Source organism: Cotesia typhae, unplaced genomic scaffold (assembly GCF_013202065.1).
Source record: "Cotesia typhae breed Kobodo isofemale line unplaced genomic scaffold, CoteBio_Ctyphae contig_4, whole genome shotgun sequence".
Lineage (NCBI taxonomy): Eukaryota > Metazoa > Arthropoda > Insecta > Hymenoptera > Braconidae > Cotesia > Cotesia typhae.
In genome coordinates, this window is record NW_027423748.1 from 2111993 (window position 1) to 2137270 (window position 25278).

The following is a 25278-nucleotide window of genomic DNA, read 5'->3' on the forward strand; positions in this document are numbered from 1 at the left end:
GACTATCATCGCTGCGATTTAGAAATTTCCATAACCCATCTTTAGTTGTAGGTATTGTATTGTCATAATACATAGATTTAATCCACTTCAAGTTTTCAATTGTAGCTGCATATGATAATTGAAATCTACATGATACAGCGATTTCAGCAAGGACGTGATCTTTTGCAGTCTTATAACGTTTAGCAATCAAGGGAACATCTGCATTTGCATCGTTATTTCCGCCGAAAAATGGCTTCTTCGGTTTTTTAGCTTCATCACAATTATTTTTGCTTTCATTTCCGTCATCGTCTTCATCTTCTTCTTCATCGTTCTCTTCTTCTTCTTCATCGTCCTCTTCTTCTTCTTCTACTTCTTCTTCATCGTTCTCTTCTTCTTCTTCTTCTCTTTCTTCTTCATCGTCTTCAACATCATCGTCATGATGAAATGCACCATCATTTTCTGCTTCTTCTCCAATTTCAGTGTCATAATTATCTTCACCGCAAAGACCATCAGAACTACTGACATCTAGGTCATTAGTAGGTTTAACATCCATATTTTCGGCATGTTCAGGATTCTGAAATCATACGCAAACACAGGTAATAAATTCTCACTCCATGTGAACTATATATCTACACATACACAAAAAAGAATTGAAATTATTGAAAAGTCCACCAATTTCAAAACATATCGATGAGTAATATTAATCAGGGATAATACATAAATATACTTTCATCAGTAGACAGAAAAATTTTCAATGTGTTAGCATTTTTTATATTACTTTCCATGTACGTCTTACTCTGAATACGAAAAACACCTGACCAGTTCAAGTTCGAGTCAATTATTGAAGTCCTTTTAAATGTAGTTATATGAATCAAACAAAATTCCAATAACAATTTATTTGTAATTGCTTATAACCAGTTCAATTTATAAATTTAATAATAACTCATTAATAATATAGTAAACTATTAGAAACATTTTAAGGACGTTCGTTCGCTACGTTACAGTCGAATAGTACTAAATTATTATAAAATTTATTTAGCTCTTGAAAAATTTTTAATATATATTTAAAATATTGCAGTGATTTATAAATATTGTTAATGAATACCAAATATTTTTAAGTATTTATTTGCAAATATCAGTAAATTTAAATTGATGACTGATTTGATTCTATTTTCAATATGGTGGAAAGATTATCTAAATAATTTTTAGTATCCCAGTTAAAAAAATTAATAGTTAATTACAACGTTCGATAACACTAATTTTTTATTACAAATTTTTGAACTTTATATTTGAAAGAATATTTTAAGACAATCTCTATTATGGTATGTACTTAAATAATATAAATATAATAATTACAATTAAAAAAAATCTGGCCCGCCATAAGACTGTATGTTAAAAATTTCATTTTCAATCGTTAATAACTTTTCAAAATGATCGATAACGAGTTCCCAAAATTTTAGGAAAAATTTTTATATAATAAAATTTATCAAAACTGAAAAGTAACAATTTTTACCTACTGTCAAGTCTCACGGATGAACGTCCTTGAAGCATTTATATAATTAAATAACTTTAAATATTATTAAAAATAAACACCCATCGCATAGTGTGATTTGAAAACTTGATAAAACAATAAAATTATTTTTGAGGTCTGCTGATTTCTGTATCGTACGAATTTATGTTTGAATAAGATTACATCAAAGTTATTTGAAATATATTTATATATGTACATTAACGATAGAAATCGTATGAAAATAATGATTATTTCAACTTACTGGTAATTCAAAGAACTTCTTCGGAATAGATGGACCTTGTCCATGTGGAAACGTTGTCAAAAATTGAGTCAATTTTCTTTTTTGCCTTTTATATACTGCAAACCGAGAATTACTGAATTTCTTCTCCATTGCTAATCTGGTTGAAGAATTTATAAATGCAAGATTAGTAATTCGAATGCCATTTTCTGATTTACAGGTAAACGGTAATCATAACCCTGAATTTGGCGGGTAGCCGACGGTTAAATTGTTTAATCAGGAAGATGTATAGAAAAAAAAAATACTGATAATTTGAAAATGTAGAATGATACTGAAGTTAACAGACATCTGTCAATTTTTTGTATTTTTATAGCAATTCAATTATGATGAAAAAGATTTTTAATTAAAAAATTCCACATCTAGAAATTAAGACAGTGGACAAGTGCAAGTTTTTCATTATTTCTTTTTATAATTGAAATAGTAATTTTATAGCAATCCCTAGATAAACAATTCAATTGTCGGGTGTTGTCAAATTCAAGGTCATACAGTAACCACGTTTCAACAGACCACAGTTGACTATGAACAAAATTTTTTAATTTAGAGCTAGTATATTGCAGAATATTTTAAACAACAAATAGATTATCCTTCAAACGTTAATATTTGATGAAATATGACCTAGATTTAAATAGAAAGATGGTATACGCTAAGGTTGAAAATTAATAGAACAAGGTCTCCCACGTGTTTTTAGATTTGATTAAGCGGTCTATAGAATCGGAGTTACGGTTTAAACATCACAGAAAAACAATCTGAATGCATTTTTTTACTTACCAAGGATTCACTTTTATGTTCAATGTAGATTACATACAAATTGATTACGTGTATTTTCTATTGCCCAAAGAGTTAATAAATACCAGCACGCGTTTACGAAGCGATGTAAAAATTATACAGTAAAAAGTTTATATATATTTCAATAATATTTAAACAATTTATAGTGTTTATAAAATAGTTTGAACAAGTTGTTGATATTCTCAACCTCGTGTATTAAATGAAACGTAATAAGAGAGGTTATCTCCTTTGAAAAAATATTATTGACGCATGCGCAGAATGCAGATGCGCCAGACTTTTTACGGGAAAATTTGAAAAGTATAAAGGGACAATAACAATATCATGTAATTTTTTTTTTTGATAATTATGATGATAGATTAATTTTTTAATTTAATCTTTTAAATTATGCAAAGAATGAACGAATTTTTTTTCCGATCAGTTAAGACTCTTGATCTAATTGTGTAATTTTGTAGATAGTTTCATAGCATCGAATCGTATTAAGCTATATCGTAGAGACTCAAAGATAATTTTATATGTTTTATTGATTTATGTCAAATTCATTAAATTTAAAAAAATCGAACACGTATCAGCGATGCTTTAAGAAATTCTATTAAATTTCTCCAATTTTTATACAATGTTATAAGATTGTATTTCATAACTTTTGAAATTGCCGCGTTTAAATTATACACGCATGCGAAAAAAATCAACAAAGAGCATTCTACAGCGCATGAGTTTCAAGTCAATCAAAGATGGCTACACCCACATGATCATCACGTAAATTTAGTGACGAAATCATAAAGTGCTTGAAGCAACATAAGCTTGTGACAACAGAAAAATTACGTATTTATATGTAAGTTAAGTAAAAATCAATTGGTGAGGGCAAATTACCAACGTAGGTATATACTTTTTTTACTACTTCCATTGTGTCCGTAAAACATTCATAAATATTAATTTATCCATGTTTATTGACAGTTAACATTTTAATAATCGAATAATAAATCATCTTTTTCTTACAGATCGTTACTAAGGATGAACAAATATAGTCTTGTGACGGATATCCGTCGTAAAAAAAGTTACATTGTCTCATCAAGCAATATCTACCGTTTAAATGAAGAAGATCAGTTAACGCCTATAGAAGGGACAGAGGACATCGCAGATGATTGTAGTTTATTTGTGAGGGACCAGCGTTTGAATTTGGGAAATGCTCCCGTAAAATTCGTGGACTCAGATGGTTTGATTTTAATTGATATATGTTTTAATTTTTTATATGAGTCAGAGAGGTGTCTAGTAAAGCTAAGGTTAAGCTACCCTATCCAAATGTTGAACCAAAATATATATATATATATATATATATATATATATATATATATATATATATATATATATATATATATATATATATATTATGATGGCCAGTTGGCCCAGTCCTCGTCACTGAGCCAACGGGTCCAAAATAATTGGCGTATCGGTTCGTCGTGATCGGTTATTGGGCGCCAGGAACAGTTCGAGGATGTTCCAATCCTATCCCACTAATTCGGGAACAACGTAACACTATTTTACTATACTCAGGGTGGCGGGTTCCTAAGGAAATAAGTAACAAGAGATTCCAATAAAAGTAACAATTTATTCAAGACAGCAAATATGATCGGTCGGCGAGATAATTGATTCAAATAATTTTTCGACTATAATCCGATTAAGTATTCATTAATACTCAGTTAATAATCCAGTTCGCAATTCCGACAATGTCAAAGAATATTCCGGCAGTTATCAAAACAATGGTATACTAGTAATCTCATTAATTAAAAAAAACTACCAATATAATAGTCAAGTAGGTTTCAAACAATACTATACTCGCAATCACAGTAATTACTTAAATAACATCAAAAGAAAATAATCAAATTTTTTGTAACCAATATTCAAATAATAATCACGCTATTTGTTTCAATAATCAAAATTAATAATACCAAATTTTTCAAGACAATATCCAAATAATAATCGCGGTTTGTCTCAATAATCTCAAAAATCTCTTAAGCAAGCCACTTCAAACAATAGTTAAATACAATCATGTGATTTGTTTAAATAATCACAGAAGAGAGAAAAAAAATAATCATCAAGTAAATACTTTAACTACTTTTCCAATTAGACTTCAATTAATCACTAAGTTAATAATTCACAAAATTCTCGAGTAATTAGTAATTAACTATTATTAAATTAAATTTAAATAAATTCAATTAATCCCAAAGTTAATAATTCACAAAATTCTCGAGTAATGATTAATTAACTATTATTAAATTGAATTTAAATAAATTCAATTAATCCCAAAGTTAATAATTCACATAAATTTCGCATAATTATTAGTTAACTATTTAATTAATACCCAATTAATAATCAAGTTCAGTATTTACTTAATATGCTAAATTTATGATCAGTCATAATTCAAATAATTTCAGTCAATGATCGCGTTAAATCGCCAACTCTTACTTAAAATTACAATCAAAATAATAATTCAAAATAATAGGCAGCAATAACCAAGTTAAATTTTAAATAATCGTCAAATCGATGCGTATTCGTACGTAACTAAAGACAAACATCGGCATATCATTCAGCGGGTATTCGTAGTCATTAAATTGATGCTTATTGAGCGGCGGATAATTGATCGATCAGATCGCGAATCGATGCTCAATTACCGGAGCTCTGCGTTACCTAGCCGCGTTGCAGTCGGTAACTGTGCTACAGTGATCCCGACGGACTACCGAAGCTCGAAGGCAGGCGGCGCCTCGCTCGAGGTCTATAATGACGTAGTTCACAAGCACTTCAACAATTACAAATTTTTACTGGTAGGAATTTGATAAGGAAGGTACCCCGGAGATATCTCGTGGAATTCGAACACCTCAACAATGGCTTCCAACGCCGAAAGATTAAATTAATACCAAACAACCAAAACAATAAACTCAATGAGAATTAAGGTATCGTTTCCACGAGTTATCCCTAATGACAAAAGCCACTTACGTTGCTGGCCGATGTCGGCTTGATGACCTCAGCGGGTTGAGGGGATGACGGCGATGCAGCTCTTCCCGGGTTGATCCTGGCCAAAATTCCCACCAAACCCTGCACTGGACACGGCGTTGGCTCCAATTAGCTCGAGTGACTTCGGTGAATTTATCTGATATAACGTCTTTTATTGAACTTGCAGAGTTCGCAATAATTAAAAAAAACAAAATAATCAAAATTAGAAAAATAACCAAAAACGAAAAGGCACGAGGTGATCACTACCAGGCGGTTACGTCGAAGAAGGAGTTTTTCTCGTCTTCCTTCTTCTTATCCGTCGACTTTGGTTGGCTACGGAGTTGACCTGCAGGCCGGTAGATGGCGTTACTACCGTTTTGAACTGCTCAAATTGACGGTGGAACATTAAATCGACGCGCCGACTGGTGGTTCTCCCAGAAGCTTATCCAAAAGTTCGAGTGATGCATAACTGATGACAATTCGTAACGGTACCGTGTTCAAAGTCTCTCAATTCTCATTTGCAGCAACGGTTTGATGTGGGGTTGATGTTTGGCTTTCCCTGAGTCCTGTCGGCGTGGAATCCGGCGTTGTTTAGCAGTTGAATCGTCGTTAATAAGTGGCTTTTATCGGGGCACTTACCAATCACTTAATACTAACTTATTTCTAACTTATTCGAACAAAATAATCTCAATCTCAAATTATTATGGCGTCGCGCTTCGAGCTGCGGTATTCGCCGTACTCGCCTGGTAGCCTCTAGAGGGCGACTGGATCGCGGCGAATAAGCTATATCTGAAAGTAGCGAGGAGCAACCCAAAAAAAAATATCAATAATCGAGCAGACTGTGCCCATGACGGCGGGCCTGACAAGGCCCCACGTCACAACACCCCCTCCCAGCCGCCGACCAGGAGCCCAAACGGCTCATGTCAGGTGGGTACCTGCAACAGACACAAGGGAATCGGGAACCATAACAAAACTCTCAGTCATTCAACCATTTATTATAACATAAATAATAATGATAAAGACTCCGCTCTGCGGCACGTGCACATCCTCGCCTCGGCGACAGCTTACGCAACGGCGTATTCAGTCGGTCGCCTTGTGGCGACGAGATCATTCGCCCTACGGCGAGTTCAATAACCAGAACAATCAATAATAATCATAATATCACAAGTACAGTAATAAGGAAATAAAAAAAAACACAAACTGAAATTAAAATAAAAGACAAAAAAAACAAGAAACAAAAGGAAAGAGAGAGAAAGAAAAAAAAAAATTATTTTCTTTCGGTGCGGCTCCCATCTACGGCGACGACTCTATTGGAACCGGCAGCTAGGTTTGCAACGACGGCACTCCTCATAATACACGCCGATTTCGCCACAATGAAGGCAAAACGTACCCCTCGGGTACAGGCACAGCTGCATCCTGTGTTCCAACCCACAATTCCAACAGGCGTGTTGGCGTCGTGGCGGTAGGTACTCGTCGTCAATGAGGCGTTTGGCTAACATTTTAGCGTTACTGAGGGCCTGCGTCAACGGTAGCTTGGGCAGCAAGGTCGCCGGCGGGTTGGCTTGGACGTAGGCCAAGGCTTGGGCACGACGCTGTGCGACGGTTAGCACGGGCTCTCGTCGTGGAATAATACCCCTATGGGCCCGGATAATGTTCTCCGCCTCGGCCACGCATTGGTCTCCCTTCGTGATGGGTCGGCGGCAAGTACTACATCGCCATGGCCAAGCGATGATTGTGGGCTCCTTCCCTCGGCGACTCCGACGTCCTTCGCCTCGAGTGCCCATTGGGCCCGCAGGCGAGCCATCATTCGGGGCAGCGTGTTGCGGCGACTCGCCACCACGGCGTTGCACTGCTCCTCCTCGTCGAAACTGGGTCTTAAGTCCCATACGTCGTCCTGGTCGTGGATAGCGGCCCAAAGACGTAAGTCCTCGAACAATTGGTTCTTGGCGGTGGACATTCTGTAGGAAGGAACACATACAACATATAACATGCGACGAATAGACAATTACAGTCCTTATTAACATTCTTACAGGGTTCGAGCTTCGGTTAGTCCTCAACCTCGTCGTCGGATGAACTACCTTTTACTAACCGTAGTGCTTTAACGTGTTGTCGGCCAGCGGGGCGACTTTTCTCATCTATTAGTTCGTATACGACCGGCGAAACTACTTTCGAGACCGTGTAGGTCTCTAGCGAGTATTTCCTTGCTAGTTTTGACGAGAACCGATCCGCGCCGCGAGATAAAACGTGTTGACGTACTCGAACGACGTCTCCGACGGCGAATCGTGTATCCCGGTGGTGCCTGTTATAGTACCTAGCCTGGCGTTCAAAACTACGGCCTAAATTATCAGCTACAAGGTCATGAAGTTGCGTTAAGCGGGTAAGGCGGGCTACCCACGCGTTGGTATCGGGGCAAGGGATCTCAGTGTCTCCCTCGATCAATTTTCGGTAATAAGTTGGCGGTCGGGGCTGCCAACCATAGTTTAGCATGGCTGGTGAAACATGCGACGAACTGTGTATGGCGGTATTATATGCGTGTCGGAATTCGTGGACATGTTCGTCCCATAATCGGTGATCTAGGTCGACATACGAGATAATCATGGTCTTAAGTACCCTATTAACGCGTTCAACGGGGTTTGCCTGCGCATGGTACGGCGGTGTCCGTGAATGGTGGATTCCATAGGCGGTGGCGACCTCTGCCATCAGTTTATTGGCGAATTCCGTCCCATTGTCGGTCAATAACACCTCTGGGCACCTGAATCGGTGTACAATGAGTTTATCAAACTCTCGGATGATCGTCGGTCCGTCAGCCTTCCGGATCGGGCATAATTCGATCCATTTCGTGAACAGATCCTGGAAGACAACCATGTATTTAAACTGATTCTTACTAGTCGGGAACTCCATGCAATCAGCAGCTACTACAGTCCACGGCGTGTGTACTGTACGTCGACACATCAGTCCAGCGGCTGGCTGCTGCGAAACCTTCGAGGTTTGACATACGGGGCATTCAGCGACGTATTTCCTCACATCCATGTCCATTCCGGGCCAATAATAATCGGTTGCGACCCGACTCGTCGTTTTCTCCACACCGAGGTGACCGGCATCCGGTGGATCATGGTTCTCGGCGATTATTCCCCAATGCGCCGCTTTAGGTGGAACTAGCTTCCACGCGTCCAGGTCCTCGACGACTTGCGCAATCATCAATTTCGGTCTATATCGGTATAGTCGACCTTCTTCGACTCGCCAACCCTTCCACCGGTTTGGGTTAGCCCGGACCTCACCCTTACGTCGGGTGTACCAATCGTCAATTGCTTCTGCGGCGGGTACGTCCGTTAACTCGGCTACATCATCGATCGCACAAATGTCCTCGTCATCATGGTCATTCCCATCGCGCTCAAACATGCGTGACAACGCATCGGGTACGTCGTTCAGCGACCCTTTCCGATATTCGATCGGGAACTGGTACTCGGCCAATCGCATCGCCCATCGACTCAATCGCGGGGTCTTACTCTTTAGATCACGTAACCAGCGTAAACTACTATGATCAGTAACCACTTTGAAGTGGTAGCCCTCTAAGTAACGTCGAAAGTGCTCGCACGCCCACAGCACGGCGAGGCACTCCCGTTCGGTGGCGGAGTAATTTCGTTCAGCTTTATTCATAACGCGACTGGCATATGCGACGACTTTTTCGCCCCCTTCATGCTCCTGCGTGAGGACGGCTCCTAACCCCGTGGCACTGGCGTCTGTTTGCAATACGAACGTCTTGGAATAGTCTGGGCACGTCAGCACCGGCGCTGTAGCTAGGGCTACCTTCAACGCATCGAACGCCGCGTCCTGCTCAGCGGTCCAGGTCCAGCGAACCTTTTTGCTCGTCAGCCTCGTCAGCGGCTCCGCGATCGTAGCGAAGTCAGGGATGAAACGTCGGTACCACGACGCCATTCCTAGAAATCTTCGTACTTGTTTCATATTTTTCGGGCGAGGAAACTCCAACATCGGCTTGACTCGCTCCGGATCGACGAGCAGACCCTGCTCGTTCACGCGGTATCCTAGATACTGTACTTCATTGGTACAAAACTCACACTTTTTGACATTGATTTTTAGATTTGCCGACTTCAGAGCGTCGAAAACCTCGGCTAGAGCTGTCAAATGCTCCTCAAACGTCTCCGTGACAATGATGAGGTCGTCTAGGTATCCAAATACCTTTAACCCGCGACGATTCTTCAGCATTTCGTCGATTAGGCGTTGGAAATGCGGTGGCGCGCCTGCTAGGCCAAACGGCATTCCTACATACTGAAACATGCCCCGCCCAGGTACACTGAAAGCAGTATATTCGCGGCTCGCGGGGTCTAGCTTCACTTGGTGATAGGCGTGCTTCAAGTCGATTTTCGAGATGAACTTCGCACCACTCAATTGGTCCAGGATCCATGTCATCAGTGGTAATGGATATGCACATGGCTTTGAAATCGCGTTCAAACGTCGGAAATCAAGGCACATTCGGTACTCGCCCGTCGCCTTTTTCACCATGATTACTGGGTTACACCAGGCGCTCGTTGACGGCTCAATAATGCCTGCTGCCACTAATTCATCAACCTGGCGGCACATTTCCGACTCGATAATCGGTGAGGTCGGGTAGTTGCGCTGGCGGATTGGCTCATTCCCTTGCACGTCAATTACATGCGTCAGGAGACTCGTGAAGGTCGTCTCGCCGGTATATTGCACCTCAGGTAACCTCTGAGCGAGCAATTCGTCTAGTGCAGACTGCTGATCGGGCGTTATCTCCATAATGGCGGCGATCTCCTGCTTCTCAACAAAGGACTTCGATTTCCAGTCATAAATCTCGTCTGTGGGGCGTATGCACCAGTCGTCGGTGCTTCCGTCGTAGCAAATCCCAAAGATGCGAATGGCGTCCATGCCCAAGATCAATTCGTACTTCAGTTGTGGAATCACTCGGACTTCCACGGGTCGTAGTTCCGTCGCGATTTCCAGTGGTAATGTGATCACAGCATGAATCACCAGCAGCGAGCCGTCAGCCACGGTAGCTGTCTGTCGGTTAGTCGGTCGTATCTTGGCTCCTAGTCCATAGACCCATTCACGTTCATCGACCTCTCGTATACACGTCACAGAGGATCCGGTGTCTAATAACGCCTTGATTGCACGGCCTCCTATTTTCACGTCGATATACGGACGGCGATCTGGTCCAATTATGGCTGTCGGGCAGACTTCATTTGCTACGTCACGGAAAATTTTTGCTCGCTCATCCGGCGAAGCGCAAATTTGGCGATGTAGCGGCCAATCGTCGCGTTGATGGGCCTCCGAGCAGTACCATGCGAACTCACACGTCCGACAGCACCGCAGCTGGTCGGTCGTCGCGCACTTACTGCATTTCTCGCGCGAGTCATCGGGTATCGTCCTTTCGACGGCGGGGCGGTGTACATACGGTTCAGGTACGGCGCGTGAGTCGGATTTCAAGTCAACGGGGTTGCAAGGGCTTACATCGATATCGAAAATGTCCGGGATAGATTCAGTCGGTCGAAATACGCACTCAGTTCGTTGATCGGTCGAGTTCGAGGTCAGTTTCGGGTCGGTTCGGGGTTCTTCATCGAGTATTACCGGTGGAGGCAACGTAGCCATGGCGACCACCTCCTTAACCGGCACATCGATCCGTGTACTTGCGGAGAACAGCGTCGGACCGCTTACTGCTGTCCCCTGGACGCATTTCCCGGCTGTTGGTTACGTCGTTGGTTCCACTGCGCGCAACCTGGACAACCTGGCGTCAGATTCCCCTCGGAACCACAGGTCCAGCAATAGCCCACTCGGATCGGCGCGGAACACTGGCTGCGGATGTGGCCGGGTTGCTTACAGTTAAAGCATACGCCTCGTAATTCCAGTGCAATGGTGAACGGTCGGGCACTGAGTCGTTGAGCTCGTGGCGACCCTAGTTGCCCATGTTGTACCGATGGTTGGTCTCGTGGTATAAATGGCGACTTCATAGGGTTCAGCGCGGCGACACTGTTAGTTGTCACCGTCGACAAAGATTGTACCTGGTGGTTGGCCTCAGGCGAACCGCCACGTCGGTCACGTCGTCGCCCGGATTTCGGCGACTTTGGTGATTTCGGAGTTTGCGGGCAGGCAGACTTATCGTGAATCGCCGCGACCTGAATTTTCGTCGGCTTCGACGATCTCCTTGTATATCGGTCTGGTACATACGCCATGTCCGGCAGTATGCTCTCATTCGGCGTGACTGGGTTACGTGGCTGTAACCGGCGTCTCGGTTGGTCGAAACGTTGTACCAAGTCGTACAACTCGTCAAACGTCGTAAAGTCGGTACGTTTTATCGTAGCGTGATATTCCGAGCGCAGATTGCTAAACGCCATGTCCAGCTGGATTCTGGTTGGCAACGGTGTGTCGACCAATTTCCACATTGCCAGCAACGCATCCAGATAGTCCAATCCTCCTTCCAATGGTCCCTGGGTCCTTGTTAGGACCTCGCTGAGGATTCGGTGCGCGATATCTGGTTCACCAAACCGTTTGCGTAGACCTGCGCGTAACTCGCTGCATGTCCTGATGTGGTCACCACGGTGCATCCACCAGGTCTTAGCCAGGCCTGTGAGTACCAGTGGCATGATCGCCAGAACATCTGCATCATTTAGCCCGCACGTCGTTTGGAACTCTCCTAAGCGTCGTAAGAAGGTTTCCAGGCTCTGGTCTTCCAGTCCTGAAAACTTCAAGTCCCATTTCTTGACGCGTTCCCACATGGCAGGTTGGTAGTGAGCTCCTCCGTGACCCACCTGGTTCGCGTGGTCGGCCCCGTCGAGGCGACTGTGGTCGAGCGCCATGCCGTGGTGTGGGCCTACCGTCGAATTGGCCATCGGTGGCAATTGTACGTGTGGCCCGGTACGTAACAATCCTACTTGCGGATCGGCGCGACTTATACGGCTTGTTGGCGTCGTCAATATCCCTGTTGACGCCCTGGGTCGTGTACTCGTCGCGAAATATGCCCTCGTGTCAGTTGGGGTCGTATCAATCGTTAACCCCCTCATCGCTCGGGTGGTTGTCGTGGTAGTCGTCGTAGCGGTCGTCGTCGTAATGTCCTGGGGTAACCCCAGTCCTCTGCCCCGGCTGGTGCCTGGGATCTCCGCGCCAATAATGCGTGGCGTAGGCTGATCAACTTCAGTCCATTCCACGAACGGGTCTACATTCCGTTGAATTGCTCGGCGCAGGCGATCCATAATTACTTCGTATGGCCCCAGGGGGTTGGCATTCAAGGTTACGAGCATTTCCCTCAATTGCGTCGTTGAGATTCCATATAATCCTTCCCACAACGTTTGGGTCGGATGGGTATCCCCAGCCTGGTCGATCGTTACCATAGTCCCTGGTGGCGTCAGCTGACGGGTATATTCCTCGAATTCGGCGAACTCGCCATTCAATCGTTGGCGTTCCGCCTCGGTTTGGCGTTCGACTTCCGCGAGGCGTTGTCTCTCACGCTCCGCGGCGGTTTCGGCCTCCTCTAGGCATCGTTGCTCCGCCTCCAGCTGTTCTCTCCACGCGGCTGCTCGTTCGAGCGCCGTTGGTGACTGCCGGGTGCCCCTCCCACGGCTGTTAGTCGGCGAACCTGGTGGCGTGACCCCCGGTGTACCTGTTGGTGACCGTCCGCGCGGCGTGACGAACTCGACTTCTCTCGGATTGCTGGTGGCGGACGTCCCGGCACCACCAGCGCCCTCAACAGGCGTATCTGTCTTCTTCGGGGAGTGATTTACCACCATTTTCGCGGATTTCGAACCTCACTATCTAACTGGGTGATCGACGCAACCTGAACCCACTTTTCTACTCTGATTAGCCTACTCGTTAGCAATTGTCTGAAATTTCTCGAGTCGAACTTCCTCTTGGAGGCCCCACGTTGGGCGCCAAAATTTATGATGGCCAGTTGGCCCAGTCCTCGTCACTGAGCCAACGGGTCCAAAATAATTGGCGTATCGGTTCGTCTTGATCGGTTATTGGGCGCCAGGAACAGTTCGAGGATGTTCCAATCCTATCCCACTAATTCGGGAACAACGTAACACTATTTTACTATACTCAGGGTGGCGGGTTCCTAAGGAAATAAGTAACAAGAGATTCCAATAAAAGTAACAATTTATTCAAGACAGCAAATATGATCGGTCGGCGAGATAATTGATTCAAATAATTTTTCGACTATAATCCGATTAAGTATTCATTAATACTCAGTTAATAATCCAGTTCGCAATTCCGACAATGTCAAAGAATATTCCGGCAGTTATCAAAACAATGGTATACTAGTAATCTCATTAATTAAAAAAACTACCAATATAATAGTCAAGTAGGTTTCAAACAATACTATACTCGCAATCACAGTAATTACTTAAATAACATCAAAAGAAAATAATCAAATTTTTTGTAACCAATATTCAAATAATAATCACGCTATTTGTTTCAATAATCAAAATTAATAATACCAAATTTTTCAAGACAATATCCAAATAATAATCGCGGTTTGTCTCAATAATCTCAAAAATCTCTTAAGCAAGCCATTTCAAACAATAGTTAAATACAATCATGTGATTTGTTTAAATAATCACAGAAGAGAGAAAAAAAATAATCATCAAGTAAATACTTTAACTACTTTTCCAATTAGACTTCCATTAATCACTAAGTTAATAATTCACAAAATTCTCGAGTAATTAGTAATTAACTATTATTAAATTAAATTTAAATAAATTCAATTAATCCCAAAGTTAATAATTCACAAAATTCTCGAGTAATGATTAATTAACTATTATTAAATTGAATTTAAATAAATTCAATTAATCCCAAAGTTAATAATTCACATAAATTTCGCATAATTATTAGTTAACTATTTAATTAATACCCAATTAATAATCAAGTTCAGTATTTACTTAATATGCTAAATTTATGATCAGTCATAATTCAAATAATTTCAGTCAATGATCGCGTTAAATCGCCAACTCTTACTTAAAATTACAATCAAAATAATAATTCAAAATAATAGGCAGCAATAACCAAGTTAAATTTTAAATAATCGTCAAATCGATGCGTATTCGTACGTAACTAAAGACAAACATCGGCATATCATTCAGCGGGTATTCGTAGTCATTAAATTGATGCTTATTGAGCGGCGGATAATTGATCGATCAGATCGCGAATCGATGCTCAATTACCGGAGCTCTGCGTTACCTAGCCGCGTTGCAGTCGGTAACTGTGCTACAGTGATCCCGACGGACTACCGAAGCTCGAAGGCAGGCGGCGCCTCGCTCGAGGTCTATAATGACGTAGTTCACAAGCACTTCAACAATTACAAATTTTTACTGGTAGGAATTTGATAAGGAAGGTACCCCGGAGATATCTCGTGGAATTCGAACACCTCAACAATGGCTTCCAACGCCGAAAGATTAAATTAATACCAAACAACCAAAACAATAAACTCAATGAGAATTAAGGTATCGTTTCCACGAGTTATCCCTAATGACAAAAGCCACTTACGTTGCTGGCCGATGTCGGCTTGATGACCTCAGCGGGTTGAGGGGATGACGGCGATGCAGCTCTTCCCGGGTTGATCCTGGCCAAAATTCCCACCAAACCCTGCACTGGACACGGCGTTGGCTCCAATTAGCTCGAGTGACTTCGGTGAATTTATCTGATATAACGTCTTTTATTGAACTTGCAGAGTTCGCAATAATTAAAAAACACAAAATAATCAAAATTAGAAAAATAACCAAAAACGAAAAGGCACGAGGTGATCACTACCAGGCGGTTACGTCGAAGAAGGAGTTTTTCTCGTCTTCCTTCTTCTTATCCGTCGACTTTGGTTGGCTACGGAGTTGACCTGCAGGCCGGTAGATGGCGTTACTACCGTTTTGAACTGCTCAAATTGACGGTGGAACATTAAATCGACGCGCCGACTGGTGGTTCTCCCAGAAGCTTATCCAAAAGTTCGAGTGATGCATAACTGATGACAATTCGTAACGGTACCGTGTTCAAAGTCTCTCAATTCTCATTTGCAGCAACGGTTTGATGTGGGGTTGATGTTTGGCTTTCCCTGAGTCCTGTCGGCGTGGAATCCGGCGTTGTTTAGCAGTTGAATCGTCGTTAATAAGTGGCTTTTATCGGGGCACTTACCAATCACTTAATACTAACTTATTTCTAACTTATTCGAACAAAATAATCTCAATCTCAAATTATTATGGCGTCGCGCTTCGAGCTGCGGTATTCGCCGTACTCGCCTGGTAGCCTCTAGAGGGCGACTGGATCGCGGCGAATAAGCTATATCTGAAAGTAGCGAGGAGCAACCCAAAAAAAAATATCAATAATCGAGCAGACTGTGCCCATGACGGCGGGCCTGACAAGGCCCCACGTCACAATATATATATATATATATATATATATATATATATATATATATATATATATATATATATAACTCAGATGAGTGCCTGTAGAGTCTTAAGGACGTTCATCCGTGAGACTTGACAGTCGATAAAATTTGTTATTTTTCAATTTCGATAAATTAAATTATATAAAAATTTTTCCTAAAAATTTGGGAACTCGTTATCGATCATTTTGAAAAGTTATTAACGATTGAAAATGAAACTTTTAACATACAGTCTTATGACGCGTCAGATTTTTTTTAATTTTAATTATTATATTTATATTATTTAAGTACATACCGTAATAGAGATTTTCTTAAAATATTCTTTCAAATATAAAGTTCAAAAATTTGTAATAAAAAATTAGTGTTATCGAACGTTGTAATTAAGTATTAATTTTTTTAACTGACATACTAAAAATTATTTAGGTAATCTTTCTACCATATTGAAAATAGAATTAAATCAGTAATCAATTTAAATTTACTGATATATGCAAATAAATACTTAAAATATATTTGATATTCATTAATAATATTTATAAATCACTGCAATATTTTAAATATATATTAAAAATTTTTCAAGAGCTAAATAAATTTCATAAAAATTTAGTACTCATTTGACTCTAACGTAGCGAATGAACGTCCTTAAAATGTTATGAAAAGATTTTCGGATTTTTCAGAGAATCGTAATTTTTTTTTTTATTGTGGTCTTATTCGTTCCTTACAATCCAAATTAAAATTTTGTTATTTAATAAAGAAGCTTATTTTTAAAAGTAAATATATTATTTCTCATGTAATTAATCATTGATTAATTCTATGTTAAGATTTCTTTTGCGTTTATAAATTGAATAAAGATATGGAATTATAATCCTTCGAGTGTTCATAAATTATGCTTCATCGCTATTACGCAATGTATATAAATAATTCTTGCTTACAATACATTCTTGAATCATTTTTACTTATTTTTTTTTTATAATTACTGTCATTTATTGCAGATGACCCATATAAACTCATGAAACGCAACTCTACTACGAGTCGGATAATTATGACAAAAATACCGAAGTATAGTCCAACAATCAAATCCAATGTTCCATTTAAGCCGAAAGTGATAATGGCAGTAAGTTTAATTTTTGCTATAATAAAAAAATAACATTGAAATTTGGCAACGATGTTTTTTATAGTCGTATTTACTTATAATTAATACCCAAAGTGAAAATCGAATTCATTGGACAGTCCAATCGTATTTGGTTCTGAAAAATCTACCTTTTTCATACATTTATAAATTATTTATTTTGTTGTTTCTCCTAAACAGAATGATCGTGAAAAGTTGAAAAAAACTATAAAAGAGCAATCATCTGAGTTTTACGGCAATATGGTCCCACAGTATGATGCACGCGAGGATGAAGGTGGCATAAACAGTGACGTAAGTTAAAAAAATTGTAATTACAGTAATTTCGTAACCTATTTGTTATGTTCACTGTAATTGTTGATATTGCTCAATAGTTTTTTGAAATTATATTTGAGAGTACATAAAGCATTCGTTCATGTAATACTAATACATTTTTTAATATCTAACGAGCAAATTCGAATTTGCTTACGAATAGGAATTACGTAGAGAATCATATTCGATATTGACTGTCGATATAACTCTAGAAAGTAGAAAAAAATAGAACGAATATATTTTTCTGTATTTTTTTTTCTTTCTAAGGAATGAACGTGTGAGGCGTGTACTTTTGGATTTTCCAAACTTTTTTAAAATGCATTTGGAATCGTCACACTCACTCATTTACTTATTATTGTAGGAAGGGCAGCCACCCATGGAGATTATCAGTGACAGTAGTGAACCCGCAAGTCCTTTAAGTGACGAAAATGTTACAAAAAAGAAATCATTTGAAAATACTCCAGCGGCACCTAGGAACGTCTCATCAAATCCATCAAGTTCACGAAAGAGCAGGACAATAATCCGCAGGCCATTAGCTTCTCTCAATACCAATTTGAGAACTTTGCACCAAAAAATTAATAATTTCAGACGATTAATTCAAAAAACACCTAAACAGGTCAGCGTTAATCCACAACAGCCTTCTCAACAACTTGGTCACTATCAGAAGCCTACTTTCTCCATTCCAAAATTAGCGGAATCGATAATTATTAAAAATGAAGAGGAAGTAAGTGTAAATTATGTATATCTAAAATTGTCAACCATTTACTATTCATCAAACTAAATTTCATCATTTTCTTCATTAATTCCAGTTCGTTGTCATTGGAGACACAGCAATAAGTGCTGAAAATTTAGCTGTAATTTTAAAAAAATCTACCATGAGGCAACGGGTCAACTTACTCATCAAACAACTGTGGCCACTGGAGGTTCTACAAAATATGTACGTGAAGGATCGTCACAAGAATGAAAATCATGTTGAAGTGACAAACCAACAGTGCAAAAAAATAAAAGGTAATACGAACCTAATTTATTTATAACTTACACATTTTAGTTCTATTTATTTTACTATCTTTTTGTAATTTTTTATTAAAATTTTCACAATGTAAAATTTATAATTCTGTAGACTTTAAGTGATTTTAAAATTTTGAAAACGAATTTTTCAGTTTAAAGCGCTCAAAAGTATCTTTAAGTTTTTTGAATATCAGTAGATCAAATCGAATTTTTAATAAAACATTTGTAAATAATGAATTATTTTCTATATTACAGATTTATGTTTATACTTGCAACAAAAGAGAGAACTAACTTGGATCCCAGGATCCAAAGATGATTTAACTATCTACTTGAAATCTTGGATAGGAGCATTTTTAAATGAGCACCGGCGTGAATTGAAAAAGAAGGAGACACGTTAAGCAGAAGCGACAAAAATTAAAATAAGCAAAAAGTTATTATTTCTTTATTGTTTATCGTTTTTTATACTATGTTCAAAGTTTTTGTTAAACTTTAATTTTTATTAATTTATTTATTTATTTTTAACTAATAAAAATTTAGTAATGCACTTGAAATACTATGTTTCAATTCATTTCATTATCCTGCATACATTTAAACTTTTGTACCTTTCCAATCCGGTTTTAGTATATACTTCTTTTGTTTCCAACATGCTTTCATTCCGAAATTAGTGTGTATTGACCCAGGTTACATTCTAGTTTTAGTGTGTATTCATTTTGGTTTTATTCTAAGTCCACTCAGCTTACATTCTGATTCCGTTATATATTCAGTATGAGAATGGTATGTACTCACTCAAAATACATAATGGATTCGATATGAATTTATTCTGATTATAGTATGAATCCACTCGAGTTACATTCTGGATTCACTATGTATTCAGTATGGTTTTGATATGTATTCACTCTGGTTATACTCTGGATACATAATGGACAAATGTCACAAACGCACTCTGGAAACATTCTGGAATCAGTCTGGTTACAGAAGGGTTCCAGACCGTTTACATAGTGTTTCCAGAATGATTCAAAAGTCGCGAGGGTCTGAATAACAGAAGCTGAATATAAAATTTGAAAAATGTTTTAATCGATTGGGTTTATTTATTTAATTCTGAAAAAATTGTTTTAGGCATGAAATTATCGCAACATTCGATGCCAGCAAGTTTTTGTAGTCTATCATCAAATTCCAGTGGGTTGAAACGAACATATTCTGATTTTGAGAATGAACTCCCTGTACCTCGTAAAAAGAAAAAAATCAATATTTTAACTCCAGAACTTGTATCAGCTTTAGATCGCACTGGAACTAGTGATAGAGATGCAATGTTTATCATTGCAGCTGTTATAGAAAGTCTGGGATTAGATATTGATAAATATAATGTGAGTTATTCTTCTATTCGCAATGCACGTATTTCTAAGAGAGAAGAAATTGTCGATGCAATTAAAAGAGAAGAAATAGACGAATCTTGCGTAGTTCATTGGGATGGAAAAATGCTATCTACAGGACAAGGAACATCAAAAGCTGAACGGCTCTCGATACACATTTCAGGAATAAGTGGCGAAAAATTTTTAGAAGCTCCGTTGCTATCTGACGGCACAGGTATAAGTCAAGCTTCAGCCGTATTTCAGACTCTGACGACACGCAATATTTGCGATAATATTAAAGGAATGTGTTTCGATACGACTGCTTCAAACACAGGTAAATTGTCAGATTGTTAAATTACATTTTCAAACCTACGCTAGTCATAATAATTAAAGGATATAATAAGAAGTCTAAATTTTTGGGTGTTTTTCAACGAGCTGTAACTTCGAATAGAATGATTGTAGAGTAAAAACAAAAAAAAGCAAATAGTAGCTCTAAGTGTCTAGTTTTTAGATACGACCATGACAATTTTTTTATCTCGTTTGAGTCTGGAGAAATGCTGAGGAAACTACAAGAAAAAAAATTGTCCAAATTTTTTCTTGTCTAAGAAAAGGTCTACGGGCTTCAAAAATGTTTTTCCATTCTTTCACTCAAAAACGCTTGCAAAAAATTTAATGTCCTTTTATTTGACAGAATTAGAAAGCCTGTGCGATGATTTACCGCGGAGTTATCGTCAATCAAAGCAAAGCAGTTCTTTTTAACTTTGATAATTAATAACTCTGGGAATAATGGTCGTATGAGAAATTGAAGGAGAGTTTTAAAAACTACACGATATTTTCTATGAGATTCAGAGAATGGCTTTTGACAAAAAAAAATTTTTTTTTAATTGAAAATCCAAATCTCAATGAAAAAAGATTTTTTTTCTTAAGAATCTTTATTTTTTCGATCAAAAAGATTGATTTTTTTAGAAATTTGAAAAAAAAAACAAAAATTTCAAGAAAATAAATAAAAATTGAAAAATTGCTCACAATGGCGATTTTTGCGAAAACAAAAAATTTGAAGCTTCGGGACACTATGGAACAAAAAATCGCAGCACTTTGAATTTTCCAGGGATTTTAGGAGATATTTTAAGGTTAAAAAATTACCCATGAAATTTTTCGTTCATCCATTTTATCCAAAGTTATACCAAGTTATCCAAATATCTTTAATTATGCAAATTTTTGTCTTTTTTTCAGTCAAAATTTTCAATTCAGAAAAAATTTTCTCGTCAAAAACAATTCACTGTAAATCATAGAAAATATCGTGTAGTTTTCAAAACCCTTTTTGATTTCACATACGATCATTATTCCCAGAGTTATTGTTTATCAAAAGTAAAAAGAACTTTTTTGCTTTGATGACGATAACTCCGCGGCAAATCATCTCACAGGCTTTTTGATTCTGTCAAATAAACGGGCATTAAATTTTCTAAAAGAGCTTTTGAGTAAAAGAATGAAAAACATTTTTGAAGCCCGTAGACCTTTTTTTAGACAAGAAAAAATTTGGAAAATTTTTTTTTTATAGTTTCCTTAGGATTTCTTCAGACTTAAACGTGATAAAAAATTGTCATGATCGTATCTGAAAACTAGACACTTAGAGCAACTATTTGCTTGTTTTCTGTTTTTGCTCTGCGATCATTTTATTCGGAGTTACAGCTCGTTAAAAAATACCCAAAAATTTAGAATTTTTTTATGTCCCATAATTTTTGTGACTAGTGTATATTTTTATCAACCATTTCAATCAAAACAGATATTGTTTTTTTTTTTAAAGTGACACTAAAGGTGCTTGTCCTTTACTAGAGAAAAAAATTGGTCGTGATTTATTATACCTTGCTTGTCGTCATCATACGTCAGAGTTGATGTTACGAAATGTAGCAGAGGTTGCTTGGCCAGCCACAAATGGTCCAAATGTACCTATTTTCAAACGATTTAGAGACAATTGGGATAACATTGATAAAGTAGTATATGAAATCGGTTCCAATGATGAACATATTACCGACATTTTGAACGACAAAAAAAAAGACATTCTCGATTTTATTGACAATCAATTAAAGGTATGAATTAATTCAATTTTACATTAATAATTGTGTATTTAAATGATGAACTAGTTTTTGACACATTTTTGTGTGTATTAAGGACTTATAAGTTTTTAATTGATAAATTTCAAATATCTTTTTGCTTGAATATTTTACAAAGTGTATTTTTTCATTAACTTTATTTACAAATTTAACTAATTACATTATCATTCACTATCAAAGAAACCCATTGGTTGCTGATAATGATTATAGTTTTCTCACGTTTTTATTTTTCTTTATTTTCATATTTTTCAATAAGAATCATCATCCAAGAGACGACTATAAAGAATTACTGGAACTAAGCAGTATCTTTTTAGGTGGTGGAGGTGATAAAGTTCAATTTAAAGCCCCTGGCGCTTGTCACCATACAAGATGGCTTTCAAAAGCTCTTTATTGTTTCAAGATATATTTATTTCGTAAGCAGTTTAAAGTACCAGCGAAAGAAACAGATGCTTTGCGAAAAATTTGTGTTTTTGTTGTATTATTTTACGTGAAAATATGGTTTACTGCTCCATATGCGATAAAAGCCCCAAATTCAGACTTACAATTAGTAAAAGATCTTATCGAACATCGAAAAATTCATCCGGAAATCGCTAATGCAGCTCTTGAAAAATTATCTAAACATCTATGGTATTTGCATGAACAACTTGCTTGCTTGGCGCTGTTTGATAATACAGTATTACCAGAAGAAAAATTGAAAATTGCGAAAAAAATTAATGGTATTCCCGCTGTAAAGCAATCGAATAAGCATTACTCAGAGCCTTACAAAACAATTACTTCACTCAGTGAAAAAAACATCAATGATTTTGTGACACCAAATTCACTTTTCATCTTTAAACAGTTTAACCTTTCATATGAATTTTTAAATTCTGAATTTCATACATGGGAATCAAATTTTGAGTACCAAAAATGTTCTGAAACATTCAAAAAGTTAAAAGTTGTAAATGATACTGCTGAGCGAGGAGTAGCTCTGACTCAAAGATTCAATGAAGCTATCACCCGCAATGAAGATGAACGACAAAAAGTTTTTCAAACAGTACAGCATCACCGTTCGCAACATAAACTGTGTACTAAATCAACTTACAGCATAAAGAAAATGGTGTAAAATATTTAATTTATCGTATTTGATCATACATGTAGTTGAGTTCAAAGTTACATAGACCTGATATCTTAGTAATTTATTTACAAATAAAAAAACTTCAGAAAAATACATTTAAAAATTTTTTTCGTTGAATTTGCAACTTAATCAATAAGTAATTACTAATTATAATTATGATACGAATAAAAAAATCAATATTTTTTAAGATTTGATTCAACATTTTGTGGAAATTCAATGCTACGTAAACTTCAATGACTAATATCTCAGAAAATATCGATCTTAGTGATTTGGTGGTAAGGACCTTTTTTGTAGAGAATTGAATTTCTTACAAAATTATTATTTACTTTTTTTCTGTATGTCTTGTTGTTTATGAGATAATGAGTGAAAAAACAAGAATTCTATGAAAAATTCGGTTTGGCGGTCCGTACTACCCCACCGGTATGAGTTACGACTTCGCGACAATGGACACTTTTGTAGAGCATTCAATTCTGAAAAAAACCCGTCCATGGTCAAAGCGATGCTATGAAATGCCACTGAGCTATAGAAATTAAAAAAAAAAAAAAATGAAAGTTCTCGTATATTTCAAATGGGGAAATCTTCACACGCTGTGTAGGAGTACTTAATATTAATATTAAGGGCTCAAACTTTCAGGAATTTTTTGGGTGTATTTCCAACAAAATTTCGGGATGGGAGCGAAAAAAAAAAAAAAAATAGTCGCAAAAAAAAAGCACACTAATATATATATATATATATATATATATATATATATATATATATATATATATATATATATATATATATATATATATATATATACAGGGTGTCTCAGAAGTCGTGAGCCACCGGACAGGGTGTGGTAGAAAATTGGATTCTGAATAGAAAAGTCCTTTACCATTTTTCGATCAGACCCATAGAAAAATTACTACAAATTTATGAAAATAGACCAATGAGGAGCGCGGTTTAGCGGCAGAACGGTAGGCGCAAGAGCGAGCGAGTGGAAGCGCGACAGGCAATGAGTGCGCGCTCGCTTGCACACGTGTGATATCATTGCTCAGTTATAGCGGGATGCCCGCATGCAATAATAATGATCAATGATACTCCTGTAAATAAAAAAATTAATATTAGAAAAATCATCCCATAGACAGCCCCATAAAATAAAAAATGTGCGATTTTTTGATAATTAAAACTCAAATTTTCGGTGTCACCGAAAAATGAAAAAAAAAAAAGCCAACAGTCATATTCAATGATACCCCTGTAATTAAAAAAAAAAAGAAAAGTTATAAAAGTACCCCATACACTCTGAGATACAGCCCCATAAAGCCAAAAATTTGCGATTATTTAATGATGAAATTCAAATGATCAGTGTGCACTTGAAGTTAAAAAAAAAAGCAATAAAAATAATCAGTGACACTACTGTAGACCAAAAAAATTGAAAAAAAATAAAAAACTACCCCATAGACAGGGAGATACAGCCCCGTAAAGCCGAAAATTCGCGATTATTTAATAATGAAATTCAAATGATCAGAGTGCACTTGAAGTGAAAAAAAAAAAAGCAATAAAAATAATCAGTGACACTACAGTAGGTGAAGAAAATTTTTAAAAATAAAAAACTACCCCATAGACAGGGAGATACAGTCCCATAAAGCCAAAAGTGTGCGATATTTCAATAATTAAAATAGAAATTTTCGACGACTACTCAAAATTTCAAATAAAAATCTAGGACTAATAGTTAACTATACCCATAACAATCAGAAAAAAATTAAAAATTACAAAAACCACCCCATAGACACTAAGATACAGCCTAATAAAGCCGAGTATTTCGGGATTATTTAACATAAAAATTAAAATATTCACAGTGCATTCGAAATAGAAAAAAATACCAATCAAAATTATCAGTGGTACTTTTGACCATCAGACAAATTTAAAAATTGTAAAAACACCCCATAGATACCGAAATATGACTTGATAACGCACAAAAATCGGGATTGCTTAGAAATTAAAATTCAAATTATTGGTGCCCATTGAAAATCAACAAAAGAAACCTTTTGTACTTATCGATTAAACTCCTGTGTATCGAAAAAAATTATTATTTAAAAAACCACCCCGCAAACTCCGAATTATGATCCCATTAAGCTGAAAATTTCTGATTTTTTAGTAATTAAAATGCTACTTCTCGGTGTCCGTTGAAAATAAATGAAAAGTATGAAAACTCATTTTCAGATATACTCTTGTAAGCAAAAAAAAATAAGATTTGAAAAAAACACCCCATTAACGGCGAGATAGGACCCCATAAATCCGCTAATTTGTGATTTGTTAGTA

General features: G+C 37.5%; 2 protein-coding genes across 15 annotated transcripts in view; one reads left to right on the forward strand and one right to left on the reverse strand.

The window, feature by feature from the left end:
• Mp (collagen XV/XVIII-type protein multiplexin) overlaps positions 1–25278 on the reverse strand; it is a 622917-nt gene that overhangs the window by 23234 nt on the left and 574405 nt on the right. The gene's annotated exons all lie outside the window — the stretch shown is intronic.
• On the forward strand, positions 16964–18831 carry LOC141527521 (uncharacterized). The gene is made up of 5 exons (XM_074243055.1): positions 16964–17071; positions 17267–17377; positions 17757–18119; positions 18205–18403; positions 18659–18831. The coding sequence occupies exons 1-5, from the start codon at positions 16967–16969 to the stop codon at positions 18799–18801; spliced, it is 921 nt and encodes a 306-aa protein (XP_074099156.1). The 5' UTR covers positions 16964–16966; the 3' UTR covers positions 18802–18831.

Excerpts from the sequence above, each read along its gene's own strand:
- LOC141527521 (XM_074243055.1), top strand. The coding sequence starts at position 16,967 with ATGAAACGCAACTCTACTACGAGTCGGATAATTATGACAAAAATACCG. Across the intron at positions 17,072-17,266 it reads AGCCGAAAGTGATAATGGCA|AATGATCGTGAAAAGTTGAA; the intron begins GTAAGTTTAATT and ends TCTCCTAAACAG. Across the intron at positions 17,378-17,756 it reads AAGGTGGCATAAACAGTGAC|GAAGGGCAGCCACCCATGGA; the intron begins GTAAGTTAAAAA and ends TTATTATTGTAG.